General features: G+C 44.3%; 1 protein-coding gene across 4 annotated transcripts; it reads right to left on the bottom strand.

Annotated features, from left to right (window-relative positions):
• Nucleotides 1–8,431: 8,431 nt before the first annotated feature.
• Armcx6 (armadillo repeat containing X-linked 6) lies at nt 8,432–11,397 on the bottom strand. 4 transcript variants are annotated; one of them, XM_021154063.2, is made up of 4 exons: nt 11,279–11,397; nt 10,885–10,977; nt 10,496–10,575; nt 8,432–10,176 (listed from the first exon to the last, which is right to left on the bottom strand). In XM_021154063.2, exon 4 carries the CDS (start codon nt 10,029–10,031, stop codon nt 9,126–9,128), a length of 906 nt encoding a protein of 301 aa, XP_021009722.1. In that variant the 5' UTR covers nt 10,032–10,176; nt 10,496–10,575; nt 10,885–10,977; nt 11,279–11,397; the 3' UTR covers nt 8,432–9,125. The 4 variants fall into 4 exon arrangements, with proteins under 4 accessions (XP_021009722.1, XP_029329222.1, XP_029329223.1 ...); XM_029473362.2 differs by having other exon boundaries at nt 8,432–10,082; XM_029473363.2 differs by lacking the exons at nt 10,496–10,575; nt 10,885–10,977; nt 11,279–11,397 and adding an exon at nt 10,304–10,455.
• Between the last annotated feature and the right edge of the window lie 1,442 nt (nt 11,398–12,839).

Genomic DNA, 12,839 nt, shown 5'->3' with positions numbered 1-12,839 from the left:
GAATGGAGGCTGACACAATATGAGATACAGAAGATAATAATTGATAAAAGAACCACCCCCCTCACCGCAGAATGTTTATCACTATTCCACAAAGTACAAAAGAAATACATTTTGTTGGATGCTTATGAAATAAACTAAATTGTATATACATTCAAGTTCAATTTAGCAATCATACTTATTTTAACTGACCACTTCTTTTGCATGACAAAAGTTACCTCTGTCTTGCTGACTACTGAATGCCAAATTCTTTGTGTAGTTCCTGAAATACAATAGTACTCAAAAACATTCGTTAATGGCAAAGAGACCCAAAGACTTAAAGTCAAACATTGGAAATCACTCTGTTAAGAGAAATGAAGCGGAAAACAAGCTGATGTAGCAATTCTGTTAACCAATAAAGTCGATATTAAGCTAAAATTATTCAGAAGAGACAATGAAGGTCACTATGTATTAACGATGGGAACAATTCATCAAAAAGTTGCCACAGGGGTTAAAAGCATAGACTGCTTCTGTAGATGATCTGAGTTCAATTCCCAGCACCCATGTTAGGAGTCTCATGGCTCTCTGTAACTCTAGCTATAGGGAGTCATACACATTTTTCTAGCTTCTACGGGTACCTGTATTCATATTTAAACGTGCATGTGTGTTTGTCTGTGAATGTTGGCGTTTACTTATGAAAACTGAAAGGGGACCAAAAGAAGGAAGTAAGAAACCTTAAGCGGGAGGAGGCAAAAGAAGATAATAGAATATAGACCATGAATGCAAAAGGGAAGACTATTTTGATGGAGTAGGAGTAAGAGAGCATGAAAATAGGTGGTGGGGGAGGGGACAAATAAGAATAAAGTATCATTGCATTCATGTATGAAAATCCTTTGTATGCTAGTTTAAGAATACATTAAATGGTGAAAAAATACTTGTCATTGTATGATTAAATAAAAATAATAACACAAATACCAAGAATAAGAGACAAAGAGAAATGATGATAGTACAAATGAAAAATGTATATCTCACTTTTATATTAGAAGGTCATTAACTCTACTTCAAAATATTAACATTTCTGGGCATAGAGAGATAGTTCTGTGGATAAAGTACTTGCAGTGCAAGCCTGAGTGCCGGAGTTCTGATCCCTAGAAGCCATGTGAAAGCCAGGTAGATATCGTGGTCACCTATAGTCCCAGCTTTCAAGACAGGGAATTCCCAGGAAATGCTAGGCAGAGTAGGCAGAATTGGCAAGTTCTGGGTAGAGCAAGAGAACCTCAATCAATAAAGTGAAGGATAATCAACTAAGACACCCAATATCAAGTTCAGGCCTGCACATGTCCTAGAATGTTCTTGAACATGCACATGTTGGCATGCATACATGTATGCATGCACATTCCACACATACACATCTCCCTCCACGACTATTAACCTTTTCTACAGTGATTGTTCTATTTCTACAGCATCTTTAGTTTATACCCACAGGAAGTCAGTAGCATCTTTTCCTCACTTTTGTGACAACTAACAAAAAAAAAAAATACCCAGACACTAACAAATGTCTCCCCACAGAAACAAAATCACCCACAATTGAGCACTGCTGCACCAAAAGGAACTAATTAAGTTCAGCAGAGTTGACACTCCAGATAGTGGTATCAAGTCAGGTCCATATTTTAAATATTGCGGAGCATATTTTACACTTTGATCTTTGTAAAAACAGTGCACCTTTACTGTTTCTGTTCTGTCAACTGTTACGTCCCAAGTCAGAATTTCAGACGGACCAGTGGACAGTGCAAGTGGGGAGAAAATATACTTGTGATTCTGTGCAGCCAGAAAATGGAGAAATCAGTCATAAACAAAATAATCTCTATTCCTGTGTTCTTAGGGCTTAATATACAGCAGTCAAAAGAAACAGGAAATATAATGCAGTATGATACCTGCTATGAGAATTAAGATAGGAAGAGTGCTTCTAATAAAATTGCAGTGGGTGGCTTAAGCACCTTTGATGTCATCTTTCTTGCTTTTAGTTGGCAGAAACTCACTTGCAAGCACAGGAAGAAGCTGTTATGATTACCTCTGTTCCTGTACCTTGTGGTAAGAAAGCTCAGGAAGATTGGCAGAAAATATGGAGGGGTTTGCCTTTCTGAGCCTAAATAGAGGTTCTGCCCGAATGAAGCCTCTCACCACACAGTGTCTCCATAGGTTTGTAAGCTGGTTTTCCGCTTCATAGCCTGTTCGGTTAATTTCACAGAAAGTATCAAGCTGCCCTCTCTGAACCAGCAGTGAGACAATTTCAGGGGCCTGAAAATGAGAGAATGCTTGTACCCTTCACAAAAATAGTAGTTAATAAAAAACCCCAAAGACAATAACAACAAACGAAACCGAGAAGCACACACCCAATTAACAGCAGAAGCTGGCTGGGCTCTTCTGCATTGCACGAAACAATAAATTAGGCTAATTTAGACATCAGAGAGGTCATAGTTTTGGAAAGTAATCTGTCCCAGAATTTCAGATGGACCAGTGGACAATGCAAGTGGGGAGAAAATACACTTGTGATTCTGTGCTGCCAGGAAATGGGGAAATCAGACTAGAAGGACTAGCAGGACCCAACAGACCAGCTTCAGACTAGCAGGACTGAAAACACTACGTTTCAGAAAGCTTAACTACTTGGTATCAAGGAAAACAACTCTGGCCTTTGTCCTTCATGAGCCTTCTTCAAGTACCTTGTTCAAGAAGAAACAGTGCTTCTGGAAAGTAAGGAATGATGATGGGACCCACCCGACCTAAGCAGAGGTCCTACATGAACAAAGGAGAGGGACATAGGAAGTGAACTGTCGATGTAAAACTTAGCTGAAAAGGGTTGCCATAAAGTACATGAAAACTGCCACTGAGTAGCGTACACAAATGATGTAAGTAAGCCTGAGCTCAAAGAAGATGGTAAGATAAGGTTAAGATGGAACCTTTACAATCAGGCCTTGGAAGGAAATGTGGAAAAGGAAACTTAACAATCTCGGAAATGACAGAAGCACAAGGAAGAAACAAACTACAGTAAAAAAAAAAGTGCCAGTTAGTACATAAGCGTGTGTGTGTGTGTGTGTGTGTGTGTATGTAACAAATTTAAAGAAAAAGAGGACATGAGTTTGAAGGAGAGCAAGGGGTGCTGTGCATAGAAGGGTGAATAATGTACTTATAATCTCAAAAATTACTTAAAATATACCAATTAGCATAAATTTTCTGTTAATACAGGACTAAGACCCAAACAAATGTGATTATGGCTATACAGCAAATAAAGTAGTGATAAGCTTGATGGAGTGAAAAATCATAAATTAAAGATTAAAGAAAGAAAATGATAAGAATTAATTCCAACACACTAATTTTATCTTTAATGATTGGGGCCAAGGGATGCCACCTATAGCAAACAAACAGAAATAAAAATAGGAGTATATGGAACATTCCAAAGATAAGCACTAAGAAATAGAAGTTTTAAATTTAGACTTATTTATTTTATCATTTTATGTGTAGGAGTACTTTGCCTAAATGTATGCCTGTGCACCATGTATGTGCTCGGGCCTTAGATCTTCTGCAAGTGGTTGGTTGTGAGCACCTGTGTGAGTGCTGGGAACTGAACCTGCATCCCCTGCAAGAGCAACAAAGGCTTTTCTTGACTGCTGAGCTAATTCTCCAGCCCAAGACATAGAATTTAATCAACAAAGACTAAATGAATAAAAAGAGACTAGAAAGATAGAAACGTGTGAGGTCAGTCATTCATAATAGGAAACAAATATCCACAAATAATCGAGTCACCACATAATTAAGAGACACTAATGCAATAAAATACCTTTCAGCTATTAAAAATCAAGATGCTTGCACAGTGGGATGAAGAATGGCAAGCTTATCCACATATTGTTAAGTGTATGTGTTTACCTGTGTGTACGTAAAATGTTTATGTATATATGCTGTGTCTCTGGATTAATATGCAAGTCATGGCACAACAACATTTTCTCTTGTGGAAAGAATTGAATATTGCCAAAGGAAAGAAAATGGGAGATTTAAATGTAGAATACATTATGGGGGGGCAGATTTTGAGTTATTAGGATGGATTGTAATTGGCACACTTAGAGCAAATAAGGATATTCTCAAGACTCCCTCATTCTGGCCATCTGAACCACTGAAACAAGGCACCCCAGAGATCTAGACTTCCAAAGCAATCTCAAGCTGGGAGAAGAAAAAGACTGACGGAAGCTTGATGCCAGCCAGAGAGGGAGGAAAGGGATTTCACACATGCTCACAATTTGCCAGACCACCTTACAAGAGAGACTGGACTCCACATAATGGTGGGTCAGAGACATTGATGGGACCACGCCTTGACGAGGACTGCTTAATTATGCATCACTTGCCTTCTATTTAAACCTTAAAGACCCTGAAGAAAGATTTGGCACAAGATCCTGTAGGTCTTTTGGTCACTCTTCCCAATGTGCCCACTCCTGTTTCTGCTTTTCATTATCATTTGGGTTCTTTTAATTGGTTTATTTAGGGTGGGTGGGCAAACCTAGTTTGTTAAGGCTGCCAGGGTAGAAGCTCTGACCCTAATGTGGGTAACAAATGGATTGTGTATTTAAACAAAAATCACATTTGAATTTCAAATGCAATGGAACTGCGACCTGTTGTTGCTCAACTTTGTTTATATCATGTTCTGGGAGATGTCTGATACATGTCTTGTAATTTGGTCATCCCATGGATATTTCTCTTTGTTCTGATCCTCTGAAGGCTGAGATAAGCATATAGGGCAATATCCTGATTTCCAGTCTTGCCTCCTATACTCCTGTTCCATCTCATTATTCATCACCAAGCTTAACTAATTAAAATCGCAATCTTACATAAAGAGAAGTAAATCATCGCCTGTGTATATCAGTCAGAACTTTTGAGGCCTCAACAGTAACTTTTAAAATCTATAAGCCACCAATTGGGAGTTTTCCTAACTTATAAAACCTGCCATATCTGAAACTAGCATTGGCACTCTCTAATGGATGTTTATTGTCTACAAATCACAGATAGTAAGAATTCATTATGAAAGGAAATTTCTATAAGAGAGGAACTTTATGGGAAGGAGAGAGGGGGCAAAAGGAAAACCAGTGAATCCCATGTCTCTCTCCTGCCTTCAAAACAATTCCTAAGTGCAAACCTTAGTGGGCGTAGGTATTAGATATGTCTATATGGGTTTTTGCAAATTCAAGAGCTTCATGGCTAAGTTTTTCTATGGCCAGAGACACAAACTACAAAACTTCGAAGTCCAACATGGGAACCGACAGCTCAAGCTTCGAGACATGGCTGGGAAATGCTTTTGCCACCCCTCTCTTCCCTCTCTATTCGAATTCACAGATAAGGAAGTTGCCAACCTCATCTATTGTCCAAATTGAGGGCCTGGATGATGTTCTGGATATGAGCTTCCATTTTGGCAGTCTTGGTGAAACAAAACATTTATTCTAGGGAAGATGGTGTGACATGGTTATTTGGAATGCTTAGTTGTAGTGATCGTATTCTATCATTAGCAGTGACCCACCAAATAGATACATGCAAGAACAAAGAACAAGGAAATATTGATGGCTATATTAATTAAGACCTTGCCTGTTTTTTTTTTTTTTTTTTTTTTAAGATGATTCAGTAAACCAAATGAGCTAGGTTAGGTTACTCAACTGCCAGAGAAGTTTGGTGGAGAGAATGTAAATGAAATAAGATGAAGGGGAATTTAGGGAGAATTGTGTGCTTCTGGGAAAAAAAAAAAAACTACTTGCAGAATAACTGCGCCAAATAAACCATTGCTACGTCTTCCATCCACTTTGAGTGTAGCCAAATGGTTATTGAAACATTTGGCCATTTCTAGTTTGTACCTGCCATTCCCATCATGGAACAATGGAAAAAGAAAACATATACAAGCCAAAGTAATACAGCGTTAGAGGACACATTAGAGAATATATCAACATAGAAAAAAAAAAGTTGTAGTTAATTGTACTGGTCCTTTTTTTTCCCAAAAGGAAGTCATTTTTATGGAAGGTTATAACAAAAACACATTTGTTTACATCCCCCCAAATGCTTTCTTTATCTCTGTGGCAACGGCATGTCTGCAGTCCTGCTTGCTTTTCCAGGGAATGGAGTGGAGAGGCTTCAAAGCACACTCTCCCCAGAGACAACAGGTGGCAGAGGAGGGCTCTAGAAGCAGCACCTTCTGGTACCACCCACAAAGGTACTCAGGAGAAGAAGCAGCTCCAGGGCTCTTTCAGAAACCGGAAGGCAGTCTGCAGCAGGCTCCCATGACAGAGAAGACAGCTCAGGCATGATAGAGCTCACTGTTTGTGATGGGAAAGCCCAGCAGTAGATCTGGAGCGATTTTGATCTGAAGGTGGGCATCGCAGTGGTCTTCTTCCATGCTTCCTTTCATATGCACACCTAGACCGGAAGCCCTATTTGAAACTGGTCTCCTACCTAGGCCCCACACCTTGACTTGTCAGGGTGTGAGGGAGCAGACAAGAAAGGTCTGCATGCCCATCCAAGCAATGTTTATAATAGGGCACTTCCAGCAAATGAACAGGAGGTGGCGACGTGGACCAGGACCATGCAGTGGAGATGCTTCTGAACCAGGTGGCTTTCCTGGGGCACAGCTGCTCAGAAGCTGTACTAGAAGCCACTGAGGCCCTCCCGGAGTTAGCAGGCATCTGCAATCCTCAAGTCTCAAATGCTTGGGAGATGCTGGACCACAGCATGAGATCCAGAACTTGAAGTTCTGTGATGTGCAGAGGAGAAGGAAGAAGGCACATGCTAATTTGGGCCAGAAGCTTAAGCAAAGACAGGAGCCTGTAACCATGCCTCTGTGCTGAGCTTAGAGGCCTAGCAATGAGTTGTCACTGAAGACAGCAACTGGCAAGGCAGGCTGGACGAGGACAATAGGATGCAGGTGTGTACATAAAATCCTCCTTGAATGTACATCACCCAGCCAAAGAATGGATCTATAGGTTCAAAGCAGTGAAAGCAACCAGCAGCTGTTGGTAAATAAGACTGAGTTCCTCAGCTAGCCAAGGGGGCCTGAGGCACAAAGCCCTGATGGCTGTGTGTTGTGGCAATAATCACAGGACACTGGTCTCATCCAGTTTCCAGAAACTAGGATGGTCAGTATCCACACCTGGTCGGACAACTTCTCAGAGTCTGTCCAAGGGGTCTGGCAGGCACCTCAGCTTACTGGTCACTATGGAATGGTACCAGAAACAGGGTACAACAAGCAGGAGGGATGGAAGTTAAATGGTGTGTGGAGGCAGAAGAGGAAATGAAAGCTCTGGAGAAACATGGAGGAGAGCGGGCAGAAGACAGCTCACTGTGCACACAGAGCACCAGTGCACAGGGCACAGTGACTCAGAACAGCACCCAAAGGACATTGACCAGTACATGACACCTGTTCTGCAGCAGCAGCAGCAGCAGCAGCAGCAACAACAACAGCCCCTCACATGGGAAGCAGGTGTGTCTCCTGCTTTGTCATGGCTCTGGGAAGGCATCTACTCCTGACACATGGCAGGCACGCAGGGCAGTTAGCCTTGGTGAGGCAGGAGCTAAGGGGAGTTGGGAAGGGTGTGCAAAGGGGAACTGCTGTGTGAGGGAAGAAGGAGTCTGGCAGGCTTGTGTGCATGACTCAACACACGGGGTCCACCCTCCTCCCTTGCACGGATGGGTGTGTGGCTCTCAGAGGCAGAGCATGTATCTCTGGAGGCAGGTCAGGACCAGCACTGACAGCATCCTGCCCACTATCCTTGAGGGGAGTTCCTCCTGACTGCTGCACCCCTAGGAAGGGCTAGGGAAGAATGCAGGTCCCCCAAAAGTGGAGCAGCTGCCAACCCTCTCACCCTGCCAGTAAGCAGGGCTTGGGATCCTGAGGAAGGAAGGCTGCAGGAAGTGGTTTTGACAGCATCATAAGGGGACATATGCAAGTCAAGGAAGCAGGAGTCAGCCAAGTGGTAATCCTTACTGGGAGAACCCTTCATCAGATGGGCACAGATGGGTGACAGAGCCACTGCAGGATAGGTAGACAGATAAATGCCACAGACTAGGGCCTTCATCCAAGGAGGCCAGTCAAGAAGACCTCTTCTTTAAGGGATTCCTGTGCTCAGGGGCGCGAGGTGCCTGCTCCAAGGGAGTTGTCATCTCGTTCTGTAAGCACAGTTCATGGTATCCCAGCCCTCACCCCTTCCCTGAGCCCCTCTCTTGAACCTTACCTCTCCTAAGCATAGCAGTACCTTTCTGCCCCTGCCTCCTGTGAGCCCTGGTGAGTGCACCTGTCCTCAGGGAGCAGGAGCCCTGTCCTCAAGGAGCAGGGGGCCCAGAGAGCTGGACTCTGTGGTGCATTTTGTCTCCATGTTTCTTTGTGCAGGCCGCAAAGTCAAAGAGGAGGCCAGTGCCCCTTTTTAATTGTCTTGCCAATCAAAGCACACAGTTTATTGAGGATACACAATGGGGATGAGGGTAGGGGGCTGGGGAATAAGGGGGTCAGTCACTACAGTGGAAGGAAGGGAGTGTATCTCTTGATTAACATGCTAGCCATCCATCAGCTAGTGTAGGACAGAGGAAAGGGGAACTACTTCTACCTAAGCAGCAGCAGCAGCAGCAGCAGCAGCAGGAGAAGGGTGTTTGGCGCAAGCTCTCATATGGGTGTCATTTCTGATAAGTGGTTCCGCGCTTAGACAGGGAGATCACCACAGGCAACAACAACATTCACTCTGATGCTGTGACTTGCTGTTAGTTATCCTCAGCTAGTGGCTGCGGGCATCCCCTTACCCTTCACCTCTATGCTGTGATTTGCTGTTAGTCATCCCCAGCTAGTGGCCACAGGCATCCCCTTACCCTTTACCACATGAAGAAGGCTGCAAGGCAGCAATTTACAATGCACTTTACCTGCACACTACAAAACCCAGAAGTTGCCCACTGCTCTGGCAGAGCCCTGCCTGGTCAGTCAGAGTGTAGACCTCCATTTAGACATTGGAAGGAACTCTCACCCAGGGAGGAGCTGACTGGCTAAGACTGCATCCTTAGTGGCACCCACTGCAGCCTCTTTGCCCTCAGGAAAGTGCTCAGGCTCCGGGTGGCTTCAGTCTCATTCTTTCTGAGACAGACACTTAAGGGGAGATGGCTTCCACAAGCATCTCTCTGCTCCCACTTCTGGTAAAGAGGCACAGGAATGAGGAGAGCATTTGGGCAGCCAGTGCTTCCCCCACCAGCACTGGCTTTTCAGACAAACTCATCAGCTCTTCCAAGCCCCGCACCTCTGCACATCCACTCCCCTCGGATAGCAAAGGAAACTTCAGGTCTGAAACAGACTTGGCAAGCATGTTATTAACGACTGTCATGCTTATTAGCAGACTTAATCCTGCCTGCTGCAGAAAAGACTTGCAGCAACACAACAGTGTCTCTCGACACACTTCATCAATGGACATCTTAATCTGGCCCTGATTTTCAAGGCTGCTGTTTGGGTTTTCAGGGACAAACAGAGCCTTCTCCCTCACAGTGGGATGGGTGGTGGGACTCCTGTTTCCAACCACTGAGAGGCTGGCCAAATGCTTACTGACATTGGGGCTAAGGGAAAAGCCAGCATTTGTGTTCTCCGTGAACATTTTCTTTCTTTGAGTGGAAACACACTTCTTCAGGTCAAGAATACAAGTGAAGGATTTAAAGCTCTGTTCACCCCATATGTTTTTATGTTCATAAGGGAATGGCCGCTGCTTGATTGGGTGTGCTCTGTTTGCCTTTCCACCACCTGACCGTCTGTCCTCAGTCCCACCTGGGGCCCCAGGTTCATCCCAGTCCCCATCCTCACTCCAGGGTCGAGCCATTGCTGTGAAATCAAACCAATTGTCTGCCTCCTCTTCATCCAGATCCTGTTCATCATCCCATTCATCTTCCTCCTCGTCCTCCAGCTCGTTCCCCTCACTTCTTCCCATGGTCAGTTTGTACATGCAGTAACAGGCACCAGCTCCAATCATGAGTCCGGCTGCCATCCAACCCATTTCCCGGGCCCGACCCATGCTTATAGATGTGTGAGCCTTGTGGCCAGAAAGTAGAGGGCCTTTCTTCACCTGATTGAAGAGAACGGTCAGGGGATGTGTGGATTAATAGGTCAGGCTAGTAATCTTCAGCCTCTCCTAGGCTTCTGCGATTCTTGTCATGAATCTAAGCGTGAGAGAAATGGCATTAGAGCTCTGAGCTGTGACTGGGTTAGTACCTGCCCAGACAGGTAGGCGTTCGAATTCTCCCTGAGAAAGTTGGATTATTAGGGAATGATCTCATTGTTCTTTACCTCCTTCCCATATCTACCTTCAGGATCTACCTTCATGCTTCCAGGATTCTCAGAGATAGACAGTAGACGATGCTCTCATTTGATAGGCAGGCAGGTGAAAGAAACAGATAACCCTCATGTAGGCTTCTTTACCACCGCCTCCTTTTCTCCTCCTCCTCCCCACCCCCAGAACACTCATGTTTTCTAACTAACCTCTACAAAAACCAATTGAATTCCTTTTTTCTTCTGGTGTCTTCTGCTGTATTCCCTCCACGGAGATAGGTGGACCGAGTCTGGCAGAAGGACAATCGAAAAGCGATGTCAGACAGCAATGGAGAATTGAAAGTGTAGTTGGACAGATATAACTACACCGATTGGTGCTTTTCTGAATTTGATATTTTTGAGTAAAATATTATTTCTCACACCCTCCCGACTTTGCTAACGAGGGCCTCCCCGCCCCCTCCTCGTCCGCCATTTCCCCAGCAAAGGCCGCCACACCCCTTTCCCTGCACCGAAATGGGAGGGGGTGTGGAGAAAGAAGGGGCCAGGAGAGGGCGACTCGGACCTGACCCGCAAAGATCCCAGCCCCCCTCATCTCCTACCTTTAGGATCAGGATGAATCCCACCTTCAAACCTGCAGCAAGGTTCCAACCAAGGCGGTTTGCTTCTTCCCAAGCCTAGGCTCCAGCGGAGACCTATAACAGACAGGGGACCGAGGGCACGGAGTGCTTGGTGGACAGACCAGCACCCGGGACGCGGTGCCTGGATCGGTGGTTCTTTCTTTGCTTGGATTTTGTGCAATCGCAGTTCACCCACCTCACCCCAACCTGAAGCCTGCCACTTCTCCGTACTAAAAGAACCGAGGGTGAGATGCGGGTCCAGTAGATATTTAAAAAGTAGGTGAGAAAGGGACATAGCCCATATTCGCCAAACTTGGATGCCAGGTGCTCTTGGCCCTCTCCCACCCACATCGCCTTCCAAGCAGCTTCCACCGACCTGCACGGTCCCAGCGAGTTTCCTTCTCCTTCACGCGCTTGCAGAGTAATAGGGGGTTGGTACCCAGTCAGAGGCGACTAACAGGACTTCAGCTCTAGGCGGCTCTTGGTCACGTGACAGCCACGTCACCAGTAAGCTCTAGCCCCCAATTTCCACTCCCACAAGCAGTGCGGCAGGAGCCAGTAGGCTCTGTACCTCCCCCAATACTTGGGGCCCTGTTAGCCTTTTTCTGTATAACAATACCAGAACCCAGAAGTTATGGTTTCTCTATAACGTTTGAGTTTGACTTTCCCGTATTATTGTGCATTTACACTTTCTTCTTCGGGGAAATGCCGTATCTATTCGTTGGTGTTCAAACTCCTGCATCCCTTTCTTTAATTTCCATCCCTCTCTATTTTCAGTCTCTGCAGCAGAATTGGAGAGAGGGGTCAGAAAAGGAAACACAGCTAGGAGAGAAATTTGTATTAACACTTTTAATCTAATTATGTTTTATTGCCTCTTTCCTACTTGATAGACTATTATTTTGTAATCATAAGTCTAAATAAAGCTATTTCCACTTGGATATATAAACACATCCCAACCTTTTAAAATGTATGTTTAAGGAAATAATTAAGATTTTCCAGTTACTAGCAAGACCTCATTGATTTGGCAAAGTTAATTTGTCCAGTGTTGAAAATATTTTCTTCTAAATTGCAGCTTTAAAATAACATCTTACAGTTTGGAACATAGTTTCACAAACAAAACCAGCATACTTTCAATATGATTGATGAAACATATCTGTAGCGAGGTCAGGATTCAACTTTGGATCATTTTAAATGAGTGAGCCATTCATTTGTCCCTTTCTTTAGCCAGAGGGAACTCACAGGTGTCAGGTGACTGAGTTCTGGTACAAGGTTCAATCAGGACTTTCAGACTCACCCACAAGATAGATTGTATGCAGTCATCAATTTAGATGTTAGACTTTACAAATTAAGAACGTCACAGATTTGCCTGCATTTCATTCAAAGGGATTTAAATTCCACTCTGGAGTTCCATGAGGCAGCCTATAAAGCATCCTGTACTCGAATAATTAGAGAACTCTCTGTTATCCCATTGATGAGAGTTCTAGCTAATAGGGGAGATTTCATATCACCATAAGACGAGTGAGGTCTCCTCACTTCTGCCATGCATGTCTGAGATCACCACATGAATGGCGAGTCTTCAGCATTTCTTACTGACAATGGGAATGAGGGACTTTGGATGACTGTAGATTATAAGAACACTGGTGACAACAGTTTCTTTTCCCTCTCATAACTAGAAGAACAAAGTACAGGATCCCAAGTAGTCAGTCCCCAGGAGATAAAGACCTTTCTTATAAATTCGTTGTACCTCCCTTATAAACCCCTCAGAACTCAGGGGCAAAATATGCAGGAGTAAGTCCTGTTCACCACCTGTTCACTGCAGGGAGTCATACTCTAAATATAGACCCCCAGACTGCCTCTTTCTTAGAATGTTGAAATTTGACACGGCAGCCAGAAGCCTTCCCTGTGAAGGGCCTCTGTGTAGAGGAGGCCCTTGCAGG

Source organism: Mus caroli, unplaced genomic scaffold, assembly GCF_978045245.1.
Source record: "Mus caroli unplaced genomic scaffold, Mus_caroli_1 scaffold_5, whole genome shotgun sequence".
In the NCBI taxonomy this organism is placed as follows: Eukaryota; Metazoa; Chordata; class Mammalia; order Rodentia; family Muridae; genus Mus; species Mus caroli.
Note: the sequence above shows the minus strand (reverse complement) of the source record. Positions and strands in the feature narration are given on the sequence as shown.

What these genes read in the sequence shown, in the direction of transcription:
- Armcx6 (XM_021154063.2), bottom strand. Translation starts at nt 10,031, where the DNA reads ATGGGTCGGGCCCGGGAAATGGGTTGGATGGCAGCCGGACTCATGATT.